Source organism: Buceros rhinoceros, unplaced genomic scaffold, assembly GCF_000710305.1.
Source record: "Buceros rhinoceros silvestris isolate BGI_N320 unplaced genomic scaffold, ASM71030v1 scaffold35611, whole genome shotgun sequence".
Classification (NCBI taxonomy): domain Eukaryota; kingdom Metazoa; phylum Chordata; class Aves; order Bucerotiformes; family Bucerotidae; genus Buceros; species Buceros rhinoceros.
In genome coordinates this window covers 1,986-3,171 of record NW_010394243.1, presented here as the reverse complement: position 1 = coordinate 3,171, position 1,186 = coordinate 1,986, and the positions used below count along the sequence as shown (strand labels likewise).

General features: G+C 50.2%; 1 protein-coding gene across 1 annotated transcript in view; it reads left to right on the top strand.

Annotated features, from left to right (window-relative positions):
• Nucleotides 1-1,151, top strand: part of FOS (FBJ murine osteosarcoma viral oncogene homolog) — a gene marked incomplete at its 5' end in the record, with an annotated part of 1,561 nt that extends 410 nt beyond the window's left edge. The window contains one exon of the mRNA XM_010145177.1: nt 6-1,151. Within this exon, the coding sequence (XP_010143479.1) occupies nt 6-359 (354 nt within the window). The remainder of the gene's footprint in view (nt 1-5) is intronic.
• Between the last annotated feature and the right edge of the window lie 35 nt (nt 1,152-1,186).

The following is a 1,186-nucleotide window of genomic DNA, read 5'->3' as shown; positions in this document are numbered from 1 at the left end:
CCAAGGAGACCAGTGGCTGTGGGCTGGAGCTCAAGGCTGAGCCCTTCGATGAGCTGCTTTTCTCCACGGGGCCACGGGAGGCCTCCCGCTCCGTGCCTGACATGGACCTGCCTGGGGCCTCTTCCTTCTATGCGTCGGACTGGGAGTCGCTTGGTGCAGGGACCAGTGGTGAGCTGGAGCCTCTCTGCACCCCTGTGGTGACCTGCACTCCGTGCCCCAGCACCTACACCTCCACCTTCGTCTTCACCTACCCCGAGGCAGACTCCTTCCCCAGCTGCGCTGCTGCGCACCGGAAGGGCAGCAGCAGCAATGAGCCCTCGTCTGACTCCCTCAGCTCCCCCACTCTCCTGGCCTTGTGAAGGGCTTCAGCACTGACTGACTTGCCGGGCCCCCTTCCCTGCCCGTGCACCCCAACGGACTTGCCGCTGTGCCCCATGGGGCCCCCTGAGCCAGGGGAGTGCCCTGCCACCGTCACCCCCAACTCCCAACCTGGCCTGGTGCCCTGGAGCCTGGGAGAGGGCCCTGCACTAAGGCCTCGTACCTCTTCCAGAGATGTAGCAAATCGCATGGAGTTTGTCTTGTCCCCAATGGCCCATTCATGAGAGCTGGTAGTCTGTAGCATGTCCCACATGGCTGGGTAGGTGACTCCCTCCCCTCCTTAGTATCACTAGCATTAACTAATTAATATCTTGGGTTTAAATGATTGGAATTTAACCTGGTGCTGGGTATCTCCAACTTGTATCTAGTGCAGCTGATTTAACAATAACTACTGTGTTCCTGGCAATATTGTGTTCTGACTTAGCAATGACCCATCTTATGTTGGGGGAAAGAGACTCTTATTATTTTCTAGTAGGTAGGTAAATAGCTATATCCATGTACTGTAGTTTTACATTGATGTTCATTGTAACTTTACTGATCATGCATTGTTGAGGTGGTCTGAATGTTCTAACATAAGTTTTCCATGAAAACGTTTTTATTGTGTTTTTAATTTATTAAGATGGATTCTCAGATATTTATATTTTTATTTTATTTTTTTCTACCTTGAAGTCTTTTTTGACATGTGGAAAGTGGATTTGGATGAAACTTAAGCATTGTTTGCTTATTATTGTTCAAAGACATTGTCAATAAAAGCATTTAAGTTGGCTGCTGGAGCTGTCCTTCTGTTACCTTTTGTACTGCTTCCTGC